This window comes from Mytilus galloprovincialis, chromosome 9 (genome assembly GCF_965363235.1).
Source record: "Mytilus galloprovincialis chromosome 9, xbMytGall1.hap1.1, whole genome shotgun sequence".
NCBI lineage: Eukaryota > Metazoa > Mollusca > Bivalvia > Mytilida > Mytilidae > Mytilus > Mytilus galloprovincialis.
In genome coordinates this window covers 86,864,079-86,885,101 of record NC_134846.1, presented here as the reverse complement: position 1 = coordinate 86,885,101, position 21,023 = coordinate 86,864,079, and the positions used below count along the sequence as shown (strand labels likewise).

Below are 21,023 nucleotides of genomic sequence, written 5' to 3'. Positions count from 1 at the left end.
TTTAATTTTTTAATTAAATTTATTCGTTCATAGTGTATTAATTTACGTTTTTTGACTGAGTTAGGCCTGCCAATTGATATTTTATCGTGTGTTTTTATATGTTGTGATGTTATACTATTGTTTCAGAAAAAGGGAGAAGGTTTGGATCCATTAAAACGTTTAATCCCGCTGCAGATGTTTGCACCTGTCCTAAGTCAGGAATCTGATGTACAGTAGTTGTCGTTTGTTTATGTAATTTATACGTGTTTCTCGTTTCTAGTTTTTTTATATAGATTAGACCGTTGGTTTTCCCGTTTGAATGGTTTTACACTAGTAATTTTGGGACCCTTTATAGCTTGTTGTTCCGTGTGAGCCAAGGCTCCGTGTTGAAGGCCGTACATTGACCTATAATGGTTTACTTTTTTTAAATTGTTATTTGGATGGAGAGTTGTCTCATTGGCACTCACACCACATCTTCCTATATCTACTTGCAGCACTTGTTTATATGCTTACACCCTTCATTTTTTAAAAGTCACTAGTCATACAGGAAACGACTTGCATACAGTTCGCCTATTATGAGTGAACTAAGAGTTACTATTTCATTCGAATTTAAGTCAATCAACCTGGTTGTGTTTGTTGCAATCAAATTCAGAAAGTACAAGAGCATGTAGAATACGCATGTATATATATGCTTAATTATGACAGCATTGAAACGGATATAAATTCCCGTAACACATGTGAAAGTGTAAAACCCGAATTATATTTTATTTCACTTCAAAGGTGTGTAGTAAAGATGCTTAATTTACAGTCAAATACACCGAATACTGGATAACAACATTTGTAATTGTATCAAAGACCAGATGGCTTCACCGTCTACGGAAAACCTACAAATCTTGAACTGTGCACTAATAATTCACACCAAAAAATAACGTTTTGTGTTTAAAAAGAGGTCGTCAAAGGGCTTTTTTCAACTAATCCGAAGATTAACCAATCGATTCATTGTGCACTTTTTAAAAAGTCAGACATACGTGTTTTTCTAATTTCGAAATAGTTCGACTCCATGGGTGGCAGATATAAAAATACTTAAGAATGGTTGCATCGAGGATATGGAAAGACACTCGAAGACCCATTTGTCCGTAACATTCGAGTATATATAATTACATTGTTCACAATTAAGTTATCTGTAAGAGTCAAAAGATCAAGTTCAAAGACTGGTACATCTTAAAACACGCAGGACAAGACAGTGGCGTTTACGTTTTGTGTCCAATTGCAATAAAGCGTATTGCAATTCTTAGCTTAACATATTCAAAATAAAATGTCAACTGTCAGAGTTTGAAAGGATACAGAGAAAATAATTACATGGTAAATCGTTTGCATTTAATCTTTATAAGAACCCTGACTAAGAACTTTTATGAGCGTCCAGTTTTCTTATCCAAGACCTAATAATATATACGGGAGTTTGTAAAAATATTCTCATTTTTTAATTTTTTCGGTAAGTTGTTTAATTTTTAAAGAATGAAATGAAACAAAGAACTTTATATTGAAGGATAAAAAATGCAACATTTTCGGATTAGATAAGAATCGAACACATACCAATGATGTTTGAAATAATTTTGAGAGGTTGAAGGACCGTATATTCCACTGTATATTCTATACAATCGAGTAAAAGTAACTTTGAAGATATACCATATAAAAGGAAGAAGCAAAGCAGATCATCCAAAAAATAAAAGGGCCAAAGTCCGAGACATTTTGTTCTACGAGTGTTTTCAAATAATCATGAACTCTTAAACTAGATTCATGTTAAAAGAAGCAAATAACTTTAATTTAGAAAAGTGAACGATTTCGATAGTATTAAGTAAAAACCAGAATATTATAAGATTTCATATCACTGAAACAAAAATTTGGCAAATGTAAGAAAGTTAAGATAGACTAGATACAGCACATGGCAGATGTTTAGATCCATCTGTTGGAGATTAATCAACGTTTTATAAGTCAGTATACTTAATACCAAGTCAAATTTATTAACTGTTACAAATACAATCAAAAATCGGTATAATGACGTCAATTCATTTTCCGATCACTAAAGTGCGATGACCATTCTTCGGGGAAAAAAAACTACGAAAAAAAAAATGAAACCGATCTGATTTTTAAAGATACAAGCATCATGGATATTAAAATGATAAATTCTCCCATTTCTCTTAAGTTTTATCAATCCGCTGGGAATGCCTAAACATACTCCAAATTGTAATTGTATTCAATAATACAGTTTACATATGCTTAGTGATGCGATGACCGCCGTATTGTATGACATGCGCTATCTCATATATAAGAATAATTCCAAATTATAACGCACATACATTCATAAAAAAGAGACCAAACGTTTAGGTTTACCTAAACTTTTTTCGTGAAAATTTGAAAATCACTGAGAAAAAAAATACCCAAAAAACATCTTTAAATCCTGGAAAACAATATGTAAGGATATTGCTGCATGAAATACAGTTTTTATTTTCATTAGGGGGAGGGATGTGGTGTTTGATTTGTTTGAAGTTAATGACTTTTCTTGTCTCTCCCTTCACACTACATCCTACTCTCACCACAATAATTGTACATTAGTTATTCCGAGGATATCTTCCAGAAGTTTAATTATAATTTCGCAAATAGATACTGCAATCAATTCAATTTGATTCGTCGATTTTTCATTATGAATATAATTCCATTTTATATGTTTTTGTAAACGGGAAATTAGTATTTTTGGACAGAATTGAAATTCAAACTGAATGAGATAGATGTTATTGCATCTGATTTTTATCACAGAGCTGTTGAACATTGGCAAGCTCATTTTTCAAAGTCAGATTTGATCATTAAACATCCCTGTATAGATAGCCTATCACAGATCATATGTTGTCTATCTTATAGTAGACAAATTGCATTCATTTGTAGAAAACGCTTCTTTTTCTACTACATGTACATAGTTTAAGATTTATACTCTTATGCGTAGGAACTATTTGGTTTTGAATATGTACTACTTTCCCGGATGTTCTTTTTGAGCTGGCCCGATTAGGTAGTGTTACATCTAACAAAGTCAATCAAAATTATTTTTGCAAAAAAATCAACTCAAACCGGTGCTAGGGGCTGTCGTAAACATGCAGTGAGATGAGAGTGTTTGGTTATTTTTGCTTCGTGTTGAAGGCCTCACTACTATCACTTTGAGATGAAGAACACCAATATAAGCGCTGTTCCTTTGCTTTATATGGGTTTTTTTACTCGGCATGCGCTGGATGGATGACCCATATCCTTTGTTTTTCTATTGAAATCTTCAGAACAAGTATAAAGTCATGAGTTCATTAGGTTTGCTACACTACTATTCTATGTTATTGAAGAGTTGTAATGGGCGTCCGCAAACACCCCCCCCCCCCCCCACCCACCCACCAGATGTTGCATGTGCATTAGTTGTCGTTTGTTGATGTGTATCATATTTGTTTTTCGCTTATTGTTTTGATGTATACAGACCATCAGTTTTGTGGTTTGAAATGTTTTACAGTTGTCATGTCGATACCTTTAAAGCTTGTTAAAGACTTATTGTTGAAGGTCGTACGTTTACTTATCTTCTACATCATTTGGTTTACAGTTGAGGTTTGTCTAATTGGCTATACATATTCTTCTTTTTATTCTTAAAGGATCCATTCTAGAATTATTTGAATGGTTACTTATATTTGTATTCAATGCCCAGGATAGAAAATTGAAGATATAATTTATAGGCATCACTTGCCCAATCACCATGAACTTGTATTAACTCTGCAGGCACCTTAGATTCAAAGGCAAACGTCGCACTCCCTCGGCGGAAACTATGGGTAGAAAATAGTCGTGGATTCCTGCCTATCTTACTAATAAACTCCTTAATATACTTCTGAAAATCTGTATAAGTCACAGGAACTAACTTGTGTTTACTAGGAAATAAAAAGACGGGATCTTTCGATTAGTTAGATAACTAATCGTAAATATATCTAATAATGATTACAAAGTTACTTAAAAGTACTCACTGAATATATACTATAGATAGTAAAGAATTCCGAAATGTTGAAGAAAACGAACTTCGCATATAATTATGCGTTTTTAGAATTAAAAACTATACAGTGTACTAGTATATGAAGGACATCCACAAAAATACTGAAAGCTAAATACTATAAAATTGTCCATATACCGTAAGAAACAGTAATACGAAAAGGGCCAAGAGATGAACTCTTTAAAAAAAATAGACATCTGCATATCGAAACAAATAATATAAAAAATAATACCAAAAGAGGACATGCGACACATAATTGAAATTGCAGTCCAGAAGAAAATATTGACATTCCCAAACAATAATCTATCAAATACACAAGCCTTCAAAACAAAAAGCATGGGTCTTGGGGCTTTTCTTCATACTAAAGGCTGTGTAAAATTATAACATTTTGTATAGATAATACATGGAAAACCTGATTTTGTGAGATGAAAAGAAATCTAAAGAGCTTCATGAAAAAGTATGAGAATAGAGCTCTTGTAATCTGTTTTCAAAAATTGGAAGGAAAAATGCGGTAATAAGAAACGTTTTCTGGCTAAAAGCAAAATGCGTAAATATAAGAAGATGCGGTATCAGTGCCAATGAGAGAACTATCCACCCAAGTCACAATTTGTAAACGTAAACCATGTATGTTAATTCACTACACACCTCTTTATAAAAGTTACATAATGAGAGTTATCTCATTATAGAAAATAATAGAAGTATGGAAAAAAGAGAAAACTGAATCACAGAATATGTACTCTGTGTTTTTAAAATAACTAACGTAAAAATAAGATAATGTTTATTTTATTTTTTATTTCCATTTAAAGTCTTACAAATGAGTTACATTCTTCTCTCAAAATTTGCACATCTCAGTAAAGATCTATACCGATTATTTTCTGCTATTTAAAAAAATCAAAATATACGTATTAGTAGGGATGATTTTTCTTCTAAGGACTGAAGGGCGTTGAGACCAAGAATTGATTTTCAAGTACACATATTCAGATAGCGTGACGGGTCAAGAAATTGAGAAAGGAACTTTGTTCGCATACCCCACAGATAAGTTAATTCTCGCACAATATAAACCAATACTTTATTCCAATTTTTGCGAGTGGAGTACAAAAAAGTTCCTCTTCTCAATGATTTATTGGAGTCAGTCCTGAATACTCATAAACAACTCTTATTAATCAAAGTTTAAGCAACCAACAAACCAATGCGCTTATTGGGCCTGAATGTAGGGCCAGGACCGAATTTTATCTCCCCAAACGTTATGATAGATATGGTTTGTTTACGTTGAAGTTGAATGTTTACTGGTATTGTGTTACATCTTGCTTTGTGGGAGAGTGGTTTTCTATTCTATAGCAATTATAGCCTGTCATTATCAAATATCCATAAACATAAGGGAAACCGTAAACTATCGTCAGTATATCAATCAAATGAAATAATTTACATATAGTTTGTAAACATTACATCGTCAAGTACTGAAAACTGAAACTAGAAATAATTAGTTTTGTATATAAAGTAGTTTTCCTCCCGCAGTATGAATAGCTTTCCCATGCCCTCAATTTCTATGTATTCAATACAAACCCACAATTACAAAGGCGTATTATCACCCTGGAATTTAAATATGTTGTAAAACGAGAAGCTATAACCTGGGGAAATGTAGTCAGAATATCTTACCTGGCGGACAAATACAATTACTCTGACGTTTGACCCGATCATATTCTTCACTGTTAGGTAAATATCCTACATGTTTTAATTTCTGGAAAAGAAAAAAAAGATCACCGATTAACTGAACAGATTCTAACCGGTGCATTACGTTTGCGCGCATTGCCATTACATTTGCGCGCAAAAATCATTACGTTTGCGCGCAGCTTTTGATTACATTGATAACTTATTTTTTTTGACATGTAAACTCAGGTAAAATACAGGTAATAATATTTATTCATTTATTAATTTGTTCAATTATTTACAAGTATCAGTACCCCTTCAGTTAGTCTAAGTCTCCTAAGACAGGGGAAAAAAGAGATAAAGCCGCATGTTTTTTCGATTGTCAGATATATATTTCAACAAGTAAAAGGTGTATGCAAAATTTTAAGAAAATCTGTGACATAGCCCATTAATTGTAACTTGACCTAAAGCTATAGCGGAGTTTATACCTGGTTTTAGAATTCAATATGAATAATACATAACTTGAACTAACAAACTATTTTCAAAATTATTAATTAATAATTGATAGTCATATCCGTTATGAATATACAAAAAAAATATATAGTCATTAATAATTTAATATAATTTTTATTTATATTTTTACCTGAGATTACCTGTAAAATGAATGCGCGCAAACGTAAAACATTTAAATCCCCAAATGCGCGCAAACGTAGTGCGCCAATTCTAACTACAGGATAAATTCATTTCATGAAATTACTTTATGACATTGGCGCATTCATAATGAGACAGCAAATACACAACTAATACTATATATTCTTTCCTTAAATTTAAAAAAACAAACTCCTACTCGCTTCCAATAAATCTTCTTAGGAAAACCCAAAATAAATAAAATAAATTGTCACCTCAATAAATAACGGCTGCTGACTTTTACGGACAAACACCGTCAGCAAAGTGTTCGTATACTGACTTTGTAACCCTTCAAGTCCTGTATAGATAATGTTAATGTCCTTAATCAAACATCTCTATCGATCAAATGGCATCAAAAGTACGCGAGACAAATCTTCTACGAAGAACTAAGAAATGGGCAATATTTTAATGTAAAGTCGCTCTCATTGTTTGTTGTTCATCTTGTTGGTATACGAAGAAATAACCAGTAAAGAAAGTTGTGCGTTGTATGTTGCAAAATCTAATGATCAGAAGGAAATAAAGTTAATATGTATTTATGTATGTTGCCGTGGGCCTACTGTTCCACTGTGAGTCTTCCTATGCTTATCTGAAACTAACTGGTCAGTAACGGGTTTTTCCAAAGAAATATCATGTGATATAGAAATTTGTCTACAAAAAATCGAAGTGAGTAACCTGATAACCCCAAAATTGTTAATGATTTCATAAATTATTTAAGAATAAGTTTCCAACTATCGCAGAGTTGATTTTAGATGAATTTGGCTACTTTTTGTTTGTCCCTTTCATACAGTTGACTAGCAAGTTATTCAAGTATTTACACATGTATGGTTTTTAAATTTTTATTTAATCGTTCCCGATGATGGGTCCAGATGACGGTTTCATCCAGTAAACCGATTCAGTCTTTCTAATCTTTATATTTAATCGTTCCCGATGATGGGTCCAGATGACGGTTTCATCCAGTAAACCGATTCAGTCGTTCTAATCTTTATATTTAATCGTTCCCGATGATGGGTCCAGATGACGGTTTCATCCAGTAAACCGATTCAGTCGTTCTAATCTTTATATTTAATCGTTCCCGATGATGGGTCCAGATGACGGTTTCATCCAGTAAACCGATTCAGTCGTTCTAATCTTTATATTTAATCGTTCCCGATGATGGGTCCAGATGACGGTTTATTTAATCGTTCCCGATGATGGGTCCAGATGACGGTTTCATCCAGTAAACCGATTCAGTCGTTCTAATCTTTATATTTAATCGTTCCCGATGATGGGTCCAGATGACGGTTTATTTAATCGTTCCCGATGATGGGTCCAGATGACGGTTTCATCCAGTAAACCGATTCAGTCGTTCTAATCTTTATATTTAATCGTTCCCGATGATGGGTCCAGATGACGGTTTCATCCAGTAAACCGATTCAGTCGTTCTAATCTTTATATTTAATCGTTCCCGATGATGGGTCCAGATGACGGTTTATTTAATCGTTCCCGATGATGGATCCAGATGACGGTTTCATCCAGTAAACCGATTCAGTCGTTCTAATCGTTCCCGATGATGGATCCAGATGACGGTTTCATCCAGTAAACCGATTCAGTCGTTCCCGATGATGGGTCCAGATGACGGTTTCATCCAGTAAACCGATTCAGTCGTTCTAATCGTTCCCGATGATGGATCCAGATGACGGTTTCATCCAGTAAACCGATTCAGTCGTTCCCGATGATGGGTCCAGATGACGGTTTCATCCAGTAAACCGATTCAGTCGTTCCCGATGATGGGTCCAGATGACGGTTTATTTAATCGTTCCCGATGATGGATCCAGATGACGGTTTCATCCAGTAAACCGATTCAGTCGTTCTAATCGTTCCCGATGATGGATCCAGATGACGGTTTCATCCAGTAAACCGATTCAGTCGTTCCCGATGATGGGTCCAGATGACGGTTTCATCCAGTAAACCGATTCAGTCGTTCTAATCGTTCCCGATGATGGGTCCAGATGACGGTTTATTTAATCGTTCCCGATGATGGATCCAGATGACGGTTTCATCCAGTAAACCGATTCAGTCGTTCTAATCGTTCCCGATGATGGATCCAGATGACGGTTTCATCCAGTAAACCGATTCAGTCGTTCCCGATGATGGGTCCAGATGACGGTTTCATCCAGTAAACCGATTCAGTCGTTCTAAATTTATAAAGTGTTGTTTTCATGTAAAAGACACAAATATTTGCCACTGGTCGTAACAATCAATCAATCAATAGACAGGATTGATATAAGTTACTTATTTAGTCGTTTTATTAAGTAAACATTTTTTCTCAAATAGGCCTCATATCTATATAAGTCTCGTAACAGTACTTAGTCGTGTAGTATAAACAAAAATGGTTGTATATCCTTTGATTACTTCAATATTCGGCATAAACTTATGATAAGAGTATCAGTTCTTCATCTTCAGATTTTTTTTTTAAATGAAAAATGTATCCCATTTTGATAGCCTTTTTAATTTCATTACTTACCTTATTTAATAATTCCTCTACTTGTCTTTCTACTATCACATTTATTTCATTTTTATAGTTTGAGAATTCATTTTCTAAATATTCCACTCTAGAATTTAGATTAACAACATGTTGATGATATGAAACTAATGACCATACTAAAAATCCAAGTAAAACAATTACAAAACTGGTGGCAACAGTGGCTACTATCCACAAAGTACATTTAATCCTGCCACCGGATTTCTTTTTCACACTTCCTTGAAGGAATTGTGCATGTTTTTCCATTATAAATTCCTAACAAAATAGAATAAAATCTGCGTTTTAACTCATATCTATAACACTACAATAGCACCCCACGTGTGAATGACTCTAACAAATACTAACAAGTGAAGCGAGGCAGTTGGATTATGGTACAAAACTTTATCTGCAGACGATGGTTAAGTCGCGTGCAGGAGATACGCAATATACATCATTATGTATATCATATCGCCACTAATCGGAATAATTTATTTCACTAAAATGTGCATTAAATGAATAAATGTCACGTCTATTTATTTGCTATTAAGATCCATCATCACACTATAATACCACAGTATTTACATCAACGACTACCGCATGGGTGTGTTGAGATCAAAGTTTTATACGAGTATATTGACAGCAGACGATTTGCTGCATGGGTGTCGGGAGATCAAAATTTTATACAGTATAGATACGAAAAGGTTCAACAGAATCCTTTACAGAAGAAAGTATAAAACTGATTTCAAATAAATAAGTTTTCATAAAATATAAATGAATATGATAGTTCAATGACTGATTCTTAGTTAACTTATACAGCGTCTGTGACAAATATTTGAACTGAATGGTGCGAGAACTGTTAAAAAGACATAGACACAGACACATTAATAAAAACCTACAAGAGAATTTATTATTTTAGATCGAAAAACCAATGACAACAACGTAAGTCTTACTTATACCATACTTGAGGTTTAAAACTACAAGAGCTGGAAGCCGGTTTTTTTCCAACGTGACTGGTCAGAATTTTTTTTTTGAAAATCACAATCTCGGAAAGCTATCAAAATACAGCTATAATTCTATAGAAAAGTATGCAGCTTCTATAAAACAAATTAAGTTATCTGATTTACACGGTATGCTGATAAATGTTAAGGGATTTACAGGTGTGTTTTTATATTTTATACTCAATCATGTTTTTACATTCAAACTTCAATGAGCAGCAATCATGGAAAACTGTCATACTTTTTTTCCCGTCTTACGAACAGTATATCTTCGTTGATCGTTTCATATCAGGATGATTGTTTTTATATTTTATGCTCTAAATCATGTTTTTACATAATGTCATTCAAACTTCAATGAATAGCAATCATACTTTTTTTTCTGTCTAACGAACAGTATTTGTTCGTTGATCGTTTTATACCAGGATGATTGATCATAAAGCATGCAGAATCCTCATTTAAACCTATAATTATGTATATAAATATGTTTGTGCCTTGTTTTCATTAGTACAGTATGTTGTTGTGATGTCAAGCCATTACACTAATGACCAGTACATACAAATAGATAATGTACCGACATTGTCTATCATGGTGATTGAACCTTCCAACGTAATCATATCTGACGAGAGATGTTCTTAGAACCGTTACAACAAGTGTTAAAAAATTGCTAACATGGGAACCCAGAGAACTTTGGCTAACATTTAAACAATGTTGAACGGCCAAGACTAGTTCTAAGACGGACAAAAACACCGATAGAGCACTGTCCGAAATGAAGCACTGTTGAACAACAAACACGGACAAAAAATTGATTTCAGAGGACGATGTCTCCGTTACAAAGTGCCAAAAATGTGTTAACATGGTTACCGATTAATCACTGTCCAAAATGGAACACCGTTGAACCACCCTCAGGAACCACCAAGACTAGGTCAGAGGACGACATCTCTCCTCGAGAATACAAATATCGAGGAAAGTAGTGTCATACAGGAAAAAGAAAAGTAATGATACATATATAAAAAAAACCTACAAAAGCAATAAATATCATTGATTTTTTTACTATATTATGTCATTCTTACGTCAGCTATTGGCGGTAATAGCTGCCAAGACTGAGGATTTACAAGCCTAAGTGATGGGATTAACATACAGTTCAGTTGGTACTGTTAAATGCATCTACATGACGACTAATTTGTTTTCATTCATCCTTTTTCTGTAGTTATTCCACATCTTTCATTTTGTTTGTATCACTAATCTATTATCCGTTTGCCTAAACGCCATTTATCATATCAGATATCAGCCCACTTATATATTGTCAATGGAGCATGTTACAAAACATCCGCTATGGTACTGTTACTAGCATGGTACAAAACATCCGCTATGGTACTGCTACTAGCATGGTTAAAATTAATAGATAAATAGGTAACTAATTAATTAAATCAATAAATAAATAACTAAATTGATCTACATACAACAACCTAAATGTTAGTTCAAGGGAGATCTGAAAGATTGGTGCTGAAAAATAGTACCGTTTATGTTACTACTATACAGTTCTTGTCCATTCGTATTTGATGCGTTTTGTTATTTGATTTTGCAATGTGATTATGGACTTTCCGAATTGATTTTCCGCTAAGTTCAGTATTTTTGTGATTTTACTTTTTATGTTATTACTACCACTGGGTCGAGGCCAATGCTGTTGGACTGTTAGTCCCCGAGGGTATCAACATGCCAGTAGACTGCTGTTACAACATTTTTGAAATCATTTAAAATTATGTAATGTATCTCCCTCATGCAAAGCTATGCCCGACTTTGGCTATACTTTTTTTTTATCCTTTTTGTTTTATAGCTCTTCATCATTTTGATAAGCTTTGGATTTTCAAATTTGGCCTCTAGCCGCATGATGATTGGTTGTCGAAATGCGCATCTGATGCAGACAGATTGGTACCATTTATGTTTTTATTTCAAAAAATAAGAACATTCCGTAGTTGGGAAATAAAGGTTATGGCAAAAGACTTTTATATGATTTGATGAGGTGTCCCTTATCTCTCAAAATAGGACTGTAAAAAGGATTAAACTTGTTTCCAATAACAAATGTACTGTTTGTCCTCAGCTTCTCGCCTACATCGACCATCATTCAAATATAAATCTGTTTTTCAATTTGTGGTAATACGTACTGTGCCAATAGATGTCATTGTGGTTTTTATATAAAACATTATTATCATACATAAGTATTTTGTTTGAAATATAATTACTAATTTGAAAACAACAAAACATTTGATAAACGTCTAGATCTACATAAAAATAAGGAGATGTTGTATGATTGCCAGCGAAACAACTATACACCACAACTATGTTCATTGAAACGTCAATTTCCTTTTTTTTATTTATCAAAAAAATCCAATGAACTGCTTATATCAACCTCAGGATTTGATGACAACTAATGATCTACTACAACATGGCAACGTATGTAGTATTTAACATGGTGTAAGGACATCTTATGTTGTCCTAAAGGAATAATAAAGTAATTATAGAATGCCGGTGATGGCAACTAATGATGGGAACTAATAAACTTAGTTTTGGAAGACAACTAAATCACATATCAAACATGGCGATAAATAATTTACTTATGTTACTTTGAAAAAAATATGCATAATGATATATACATGTATTATTCTTTTGTTATTAATCCATCTATTGCCTACATGTCTAATGGCACACAATGTTGTCACGCTTGAGTGTTGGACATAGAACAGCTTCAGAATCGTCTTGGAATACGTTATTTACATCATAATGGAAACTTCAAGATTAAGCTACAATAAGAATGCCAGAAACTTGTGTTGATCATCATCATGTGAAATGAGACTCCGAGAATAGAACTCATTCCATTTTTCTATTTTTTCTTTAAGTATTATATATATATATTTATTAGTTGATTTATCTTTGGAAACTATAGTGTCGTACTTAGAATGGATGGGTGTAAACAACTAATGTTAACTTACGTGTTTAAGTGTGCAATGGTATGTAATTGTAACTTACGTTTTTAAGTGTGCAATGGTATGTAATTGTAACTTACGTTTTTAAGTGTGCAATGGTATGTAATTGTGCATGTTGACAACCAATTGCGTTCTTAGTGGGAAAAGGCAACTAATTTTGTTCGTAGTGTGACATCTAATTGTGTTCTTAGGGTACAATGACAACTATTGGTGCTATTGATGTACAATGACAACTATTGGTGTTCTTGGTGTACAATGACAACTATTGGTGTTCTTGGTACACACTGACAACTATTGGTGCTATTGATGTACAATGACAACTATTGGTGTTCTTATTGTACATTGACAACTATTGATGTGTTCTTGATGTACAATGACAACTATTGGTGTTCTTGGTATACAATGACAACTACTATCCGTTTTCTTGGTGTACAATGACAACTATTTATGTTCTTGGTACACAATGACAACTAATGTTTTTATTGATGTACTATGACAACTATTGGTATTCTTAGTGTACAATGACAACTATTAGTGTTCTTAGTGCACAATGACAACTATTGGTGTTCTTGTTGTACAATGACAACTATTGATGATTTTGGTACACAATAACAACTTATTTTATTATACTTAACGTTAGAATACCATATTTTGATTGGCTAATACGAGGGTGTTAATTTACTCGATCACATGACTGAGAGGGTGACAATTTTTTTGAATGTTACCCTCTCGTCCAGAGTGAGACAAATCAGAAATCGATAATTTAAAGGACAATGAATGGAACTTACATTAAGTTTTTAAATACAATGCTTAATTTCTACGTGTTGGCTCAGATTTTATTATTTGAATGTTAAAATAAAAATAATAAAACATCTTGCTTGACTTTTTTTTTTCTTCTTATACCCGTAACGTTGTTATGTATGGCAAGCCGTTCTCGTCAAAACTATGTTTAAACCATTTTTCGAGAAATTTACACACTGAGAATTATAAAAAAACACACTGAGATTTAAAAACTTCAAAACACACACTGAGAATTAAAAATTACACACTGAGAATTAAAAATTACACACTGAGATTTCATAACGACGCACTGAGATTACAAAAATGAAAAACACACACTGAGAATTGAAAATTACACACTGAGAATTGAAAATTACACACTGAGAATTGAAAATAACACACTGAGAATTCAAAAAGACACACTGAGAATAAATAAATTGAAAACACACACTGAGAATTTGAAATTACACACTGAGAATTTAAAATGACACACTGAGATTTGTGCGCACTTTTTATGCGCACATATCTAATTAGCATACTTAATCTGAATCTATTACAAGCTTAAAGCAACTAGGGGACAGAACTCGTTAGTCCTTCGATTTGGTTCCAAATTATTCATAAAAAAACTTTAGAAATACAAGGACAAGAAAAATACCCGCTTATTCTTATTACAAAATATTTATACCAAATGGTGAAAACTTTATATTAAAATTATAAGAAAACTTGGAACAATTTGCACTGAAAAACAAATAATGCCGTGAAGTTTTTACTCTAGTGTCTATAATAGCATATAAACGTAACAAAAATATAAAAGATTAACTTGCGAAATCAGGGTAACAGTTGGAAGACTTTTTAAAAGGGACCCATGCTAAAACGGTTTTAAGTCCCGATACACTGGTAGTAATGATATGAATTATAGGCAACAAACTTGTGAATATGAGCGATGTTAAGTCATGAAATTTATTACGAATGTTAATTGGTTGAAGGAATCGCATTTCACTATAATGACAAGAGTTTTTGAGATCAAGATATTAATCTGTTGAATTATTCATCTCATGAATATTCATTAGTAATTTGCATATTAATCTCAGTGTGTATTTTTGAAATCTCAGTGTGTAATTAACAATTCTCAGTGTGTGTTTTTCAGTTTATTTATTCTCAGTGTGTCTTTTTGAAATCTCAGTGTGTTATTTTCAATTCTCAGTGTGTAATTTTCAATTCTCAGTGTGTAATTTTCAATTCTCAGTGTGTGTTTTTCATTTTTGTAATCTCAGTGCGTCTTTATGAAATCTCAGTGTGTAATTTTTAATTCTCAGTGTGTAATTTTTAATTCTCAGTGTGTGTTTTCAAGTTTTTAAATCTCAGTGTGTTTTTTTGTAATTCTCAGTGTGTAAATTTCTCGAAAAATGGTTTAAACATAGTTTTGACGAGAACGGCTTGCCATAGTTATGTACGTGACGTCATAGAAACTACTTTTAACATAAAAGTAATCTGTAAAAGACAATAATGATAGGACATTCAGTATAATAAATTAAATAACACATAGCTAAGAGGGTGATAGAGCAGATTGGTACCCATTGAAAAAGCATTGCCAACCTTGGCTTCGCCGCGGTTGACAATGTTTTCTCGGGGTAACAATCTGCTCTATCACCCTCTCAGATATGTGTTATTTTATATAGTGTTATTGGCGTACTATGACAATCATTGGTGTTCTTAGTTTACAATGACAACTATTGGTGTTCTTTGTTTACAATGATAACTATTGGTGTTCTTTGTTTACAATGATAACTATTGGTGTTCTTGGTGTACAATGACAACTATTGGCGTTCTTGGTGTACAATGAATACTATTGGTGTGCTGAGTGCACAATGGCAACTATTGGTGTTCTTGGTGCACAGTGACAACTATTGGTGTTTTATAGTGTACAATGATAACTATTGGTGCTCTTAGTGCACAATGACAACTATTGGTGTTTTTAGTGTACAATGACAACTATTGGTGTTCTTGGTGTACAATGACAACTAATGGTGTTTTAGTGTACAATGACAACTATTGGTGCTCTTAGTGCACAATGACAACTATTGGTGTTTTTAGTGTACAATGACAACTATTGGTGTTCTTGGTGTACAATGACAACTATTGGTATTTTTAGTGTACAATGACAACTATTGGTGTTCTTGGTGTACAATGACAACTAATGGTGTTTTTAGTGTACAATGATAACTATTGGTGTTTTCTTGGTGCACAATGACAACTATTGGTGTTCTTGGTATCAAATGAAAACTATTGGTGTTCTTGGTGTACAATGAAAACTATTGGTGTTCTTGGTGTACAATGACAACTGTTGATGTTTTTAGTGTACAATGATAACTATTGGTGTCAACTATTGGTGTTTTTGGTGTACACTGACAACAATTGGTGTTCTTGGTGAACAATGAAAAATATTTGTGTTCTTGATGTACAATGACAACTATTTGTGCACTTGATGTACAATGACAACTATTGGTGTTTTAAGTGTCTTAGTGTACAATGCCAACTATTGTTGTTCTTGATGAACAATGACAACTATTGGTGTTCTTGATGTATAATGACAACTATTGTTGTTCTTGGTGTACAATGACAACTATTGGTGTTTTTAGTGTACAATTTTAAATATTGGTGTTCTTGGTGCACAATCACAACTATTGGTGTTTTAGTGTACAATGACAACTATTGGTGTTAATGGTGTACAATGACAACTATTGGTGTTCTTGGTGTTAAAAGCCAACTATTGGTGTTTTTAGTGTGCAATGCCAACTATTGGTGTTCTTGGTGTACAATGCCAACTATTGGTGTTCTTTATGTACAATGACAACTATTGGTGTTTTTAGTGTACAATGACAACTATTGGTGTTCTTGGTGTACAATGACAAGTATTGGTGTTTTTAGTGTACAATGACAACTATTGGTGTTCTTGATGAAAACAATGATGACTATTGGTGTTCTTGGTGCACAATGGCAACTATTGGTGTTTTAAGTGTACAATGACAACTATTGGTGTTCTTGGTGTACAATGACAATTATTGGTGTTCTTGGTGCACAATAACAACTATTGTCGTTATATAGTGTACAATGACCACTATTGGTGTTCTTGGTGCACCATGATAACTATTGGTGCTTTTAATGTACAATGCCAACTATTGGTGTTCTTGAGGTACAATGACAACTATTGGTGTTCTTGGTGTACAATGATAACTATTGGTGTGTTGGTGTACAATGACAACTATTGGTGTTTTAATGTACAATGATAAATATTGGTGTTCTTGGTGCACAATGACAACTATTGGTGTTTAAATGTACAATGACAACTATTGGTGTTTTAGTGTACAATGACAACTATTGGTGTTTTAGTGTACAATGACAACTATTGGTGTTAATGGTGTACAATGACAATTATTAGTGTTTTTAGTGTACAATGATAACTATTGTGTTCTTGACGCACAATGACAACTATTGGTGTTTTAGTGTACAATGACAACTATTGGTGTTAATGGTGTAAAATGACAACTATTAGTGTTTTTAGTGTACAATTATAACTATTGTGTTCTTGACGTACAATGACAACTATTGGTGTTCTTGATGAACAATGACAACTATTGGTGTTTTTGATGTACAATATATACTATTTATGTTCTTGTTGTACAATGACAACTATTTGTGCACTTGATGTACAATGACAACTATTGGTGTTCTGAGTGTACAATGACAACTATTGGTGTTCTTGTTGTACAATGACAACTATTGTTGTTCTTGTTGTACAATGACAAATTTTGGTGTGTTCCTGGTAAAGAATGAATACTATTGGAGTTCTTAGTGTAAAATGACAACTATTAGTGTTGTTGGTGTACAATGACAATTACTATTGATGTTCTTGATGTACAATGACAACCATTGGTGTTCTTTTTTTACAATGACAACTATTTGTATTCTTTGTGTATATTGACTACTATTAGTATTCTTGGTGTACAATGATAACTATTGGTGTTCATTGTGTACAATGACAACTATTCGTGTTTTCAGTGTACAATGATGACTATTGGTGTTCTTGGTGAACAATGACAACTACTACTGTTTTTAGTGTGCAATGACAACTATTGGTGTTAATGGTGTACAATGATAACTATTGGTGTTCTTGGTGCACAATGACAACTATTGGTGTTCTTGGTATACAATGACAACTAATGGTGTTTTTAGTGTACAATGATAACTATTGGTGTTCTTGGAGCACAATATCAACTATTGCTGTTTTAGTGTACAATGACTTCTATTGGTGTTTTTGGTGCACAATGATAACTATTGGTGTTTTTAATGTACAATGCCAACTATTGGTGTTCTTGATGTACAATGACAACTATTGGTGTACAATGATAACTATGGGTGTTCTTGGTGTACAATGACAACTATTGGTGTTTTTAGTGTACAATTTTAAATATTGGTGTTCTTGGTGCACAATGACAACTTATGGTGTTTTAGTGTACAATGACAACTATTGGTGTTAATGGTGAACAATGACAATTATTGGTGTTCTTGGTGTACAATGACAACTATTAGTGTTTTTAGTGTACAATGATAACTATTGGTGTTCTTGACGCACAATGACAACTATTGGTGTTCTTGATGAACAATGGCAACTATTGGTGTTTCTTATGTACAATATCAACTATTGGTGTTCTTGTTGTACAATGACAATTATTTGTTCACTTGATGTACAATGACAACTGTTGGTGTTCTTAGTGTACAATGACAACTATTTGTGTTCTTGGTGTACAATGACAACTTTTGTTGTTCTTGGTGTACAATGACAACTTTTGTTGTGTCCTTGGTAAAGAATGTAAACTATTGGTGTTCTTGACGCACAATGACAACTATTGGTGTTCTTGATGAACAATGGCAACTATTGGTGTTTCTTATGTACAATATCAACTATTGGTGTTCTTGTTGTACAATGACAATTATTTGTTCACTTGATGTACAATGACAACTGTTGGTGTTCTTAGTGTACAATGACAACTATTTGTGTTCTTGGTGTACAATGACAACTTTTGTTGTTCTTGGTGTACAATGACAACTTTTGTTGTGTCCTTGGTAAAGAATGTATACTATTGGTGTTCTTAGTGTACAATGACAACTATTAGTGTTGTTGGTGTACAACGACAACTACTATTGATGTTCTTGATGTACAATGACAACCATTGGTGTTCTTTATTTACAATGACAACTATTTGTATTCTTTGTGTATAATGACTACTATTAGTATTCTTGGTGTACAATGACAACTATTGGTGTTCTTGGTGTACAATGACAACTATTGATGTTCTTGGTGTACAATGACTACTATTAGTATTCTTGGTGTACAATGACAACTATTGGTGTTCTTGGTGTACAATGACAACTATTGATGTTCTTGGTGTACAATGACAACTTTTGGTGTGTTCTTGGTGAACAATAAATATTATTATACCTCAGTATGTTTTTTCTATACAAAAAGTAATGAAAGTAACTATTTGCCAGTTAATAGTTTCAAAGACTGTTACCTCGGTTAATAGTTTCATCAACATATTTCCTGTACTTTTTCATACTTATTTTTCATTGGACAGTAATGATGTCACTAACTTTTTCACTTGAATTTTTGCGCTTGGCAACATCAATATGATATCGTATTATTCTAAAATCTGTTTGTGTCTGTTCTAGTTTAAAATTAATATATCACTTACCAGAAGCAATAACAAAAAAGAATGAGAAAATCTTTACGAAGAATTTTTAAAAGATCTAACTAATAAAATATAGTAAATTGTATTATATGGGTCTGTGTACAGTACTTTAGCTAGTCTAGTAGAATTTATTTTATGCATGGGAGTTTTTCCTAGTCTTGACTCTTGATTAAAGTAAATGAAATATTTATAAATACAACCAAAACTATAAAAAAAAATATAGTTCATCATGTGCATGTTTATGTTACATTTTTCTTTTCTTTCAGATGATTTATGTAAACTTTTTATAAAGTTGATTTGTTCAGTATAATAAAACACCTAATGACTGGTTGTGCAAGTAATAGCAAGTTTGTTGTCCATTCGCATACCAACTATTGCCCTCAGCTTCGCATCGAGCAATAGTTGGTATCTCAGGGACAACAAACTTGCTATTACCCTCACACCAAGTCAATAGGTGTATACTATTGGTGTTCTTCGTGTACAATGACAACTATTGGTGTTCTTGCTGAACAATGACAACTATTGGTGTTCTTGGTAAACAATGAATACTATTGGTGACCCTGTTCTTGGTGTGCAATGTTAAATATTAATTTTCTTAGTGTACAATGACAACTATTGGTGTTCTTGTTAAACGATGAATACTATTAGTGACTGTGTTCTTGATAAACAATGAATACTATCAGTGACTGTGTTCTTGGTGTACAATGTTAAATATTAAGTTTCTTAGTGTACAATGACAACTATCAGTGTTCTTGATGTACAATGACAACTATTGGTGTTCTTGGTGCACAATGACAACTAATGGTGTTCTTAGTGCACAATGACAACTAATGGTGTTCTTGGTGTACATTGACAACTATTGGTGTTCTTGGTGTACAATGACAACTATTGGTGTTCTTAGTGTACATTGGCAACTTATGGTGTTCTTAGTGTACAATTTCGCCTCATTCTGTTCTTATTGTTACTGAACATTGACAATTAATGCTGTTTTAGTTAAATATTAAACTAAATGTTTATGATAACTAATGCTGTTCTTATTTTACAATATCAACTCATCATGTTCTTTTTATGCAATGACATTGGGGTGTGATAACAATTAGCATTGTAGTTAGTGTAGGATCACAACTCATGGCTTGCAATAATGTGTATTTACAACAAAATTGTGTACTGAGTGTCATAACGGACAAAACCCATATTATATTTAAACAGGTATAAAGCAACCAATACTGTACTTGAAATGTTAAATAAAACATCTTTTAAAATGTTGTACTCAAATAGTTGTTAAGACCAACAATGTTGTACACAAAAGGGCAGAAAAAACAGACAAAAACAAAAACTAATGAACCATGAAAATGAGGTCAAGGTTTGATGATAGGACGGACTGTACTCACATTTATTACCAGTTTCACAAATTTTGACTGGTTTGTTGTAGATATTTTGTAATAGACAACTCTTGTGGGAATATTGTTGTAAGAAATATTATATAGATATAGGAAGATGTGGTGTGAGTGCCAACGAGACAACTCTCCATCCAAATAACAATTTATAAAAGTAAACCATTATAGGTCAATGTACGGCATATAGCTATATTTTTGAAAGTGAACTGATTACCATTTTTTCTTATTTTATAGTAATGGCAAC

At 32.9% G+C, this 21,023-nt stretch overlaps 1 protein-coding gene across 14 annotated transcripts in view; it reads right to left on the bottom strand.

Moving 5' to 3' along the window:
- Positions 1-9,416, bottom strand: part of LOC143046249 (uncharacterized) — an 80,180-nt gene extending 70,764 nt beyond the window's left edge. For 4 of the 14 annotated variants that reach the window (XR_012969108.1, XM_076219299.1, XM_076219307.1 and 1 more), the window contains exons 1-2: positions 8,880-9,415; positions 5,699-5,780 (exon numbers count right to left, since the gene is read on the bottom strand). Coding sequence is in view for 13 of the 14 variants with exons in the window: in XM_076219299.1 (XP_076075414.1) it covers positions 5,699-5,780; positions 8,880-9,143 (346 nt within the window). In the remaining variant the exon portion in view is untranslated. Of the gene's footprint in view, positions 1-5,698; positions 5,781-8,879 lie in introns of all 14 variants that reach the window. The other 10 variants (XM_076219308.1, XM_076219302.1, XM_076219309.1 and 7 more) reach the window with 7 other exon arrangements.
- Positions 9,417-21,023: the final 11,607 nt, after the last annotated feature.